The 1,051-nt window shown below is 71.6% G+C and overlaps 1 protein-coding gene across 1 annotated transcript in view; it reads right to left on the reverse strand.

Moving 5' to 3' along the window:
• The window catches only part of TFAP2C (transcription factor AP-2 gamma), an 8,262-nt gene extending 7,598 nt beyond the window's left edge, over positions 1–664 (reverse strand). Inside the window, 3 exon segments of the mRNA XM_077778325.1 lie at positions 8–175; positions 408–607; positions 610–664. Coding sequence (XP_077634451.1) covers positions 8–175; positions 408–607; positions 610–664 — 423 coding nt within the window.
• Between the last annotated feature and the right edge of the window lie 387 nt (positions 665–1,051).

The raw sequence follows: 1,051 nt of genomic DNA on the forward strand, positions 1-1,051 counted from the left end.
CGTCGGCCGACTGCGAGTAAGCCAGCTGCTGGTAGGGCGGTGGAAAGTAGGGTGGTGGCTGGTATTCGGCGACTCCGGCATGCGAGAGGGGCGGCGCGGGGCTGTAGAGGTGCTGCCCGGCGGAGGAGAGGTGGGGGAGGCGCGGGTTCCCATTGCTGCTCGCGTCGTGGCGATCCTGGGGGAGAGAGAAGCAGAGACCCCGCTAGGGCGAAACCCCGCTGCTGCGAACAGGCTGGAGCGGCGGCGCTGGGCCGTGCGCCCCCGGGGACGCATCGCGCCAGCCCAGCCCCGACCCCGGGGCCTGCCCTCCTCCTGGGGGGCTGGGGGGGGGGCGCCCGGAGGCACTGCGCGCCGGAGGATTCGTTGCAAACCGCGAGCCCACGGAGGAAAGAGAGACGTGGAAAGACCTGGGGGAACTCGCCCTCAAAGCCCGGCGCCGAAGGCCTGAGAGCTCCGACGCCCGAGGCGCCTTGCAGAGCCGGGTCCGAACCCCAGGCCTTGGGCCAGGAGTAGCCGGGACTCGGGCCGGGGGAGGAAGTCGGCATGCCGTAGGCACCGCGCAGGCTGCGCTCGCTCACTAGCCCGCACATGTCGGCGGCGCCAGACGAAAGAACGTGGGGAAGCTGCAAACGCGGATAAAGCGCACGAAGCGGGAAGTGCGCATCTTCCCCGCCCCGGGGGCCCTCCCTTCCACGCCCTCAGGACAAAGACCTCCCGGCAGGCGACGCTCCCCGGCAGGCCGGCCACCCAGCGCCGCCCGGGGAGCACGCGGANCAGCGGGGGGGCGCCCCGCCGAGTGGGGGACACCCGGTGAGGCCGCCTCGCCCGGCCACAGTCGGTATCCGCACAGATCGGGGCAGAGGGGGAGGCTGAGGGACCCCGAATTTTGGGCAACCTTGCCTGCGCACGTCCCTCGCCTCAAGGCTGTCCGACTTAATTCTCAAAGGGCAGGTTTCCCTGGGTTCGCGGGGGTCACAGGGGTAGCGGGGAACTTGGAGACAACATGGCACTGTCGCCCCCTAGCGGCCGTGCCCGGGCGCGCCGCAGGGCC

Source organism: Crocuta crocuta, unplaced genomic scaffold (assembly GCF_008692635.1).
Source record: "Crocuta crocuta isolate KB4526 unplaced genomic scaffold, BGI_CrCroc_1.0 scaffold27, whole genome shotgun sequence".
NCBI classification, from domain to species: domain Eukaryota; kingdom Metazoa; phylum Chordata; class Mammalia; order Carnivora; family Hyaenidae; genus Crocuta; species Crocuta crocuta.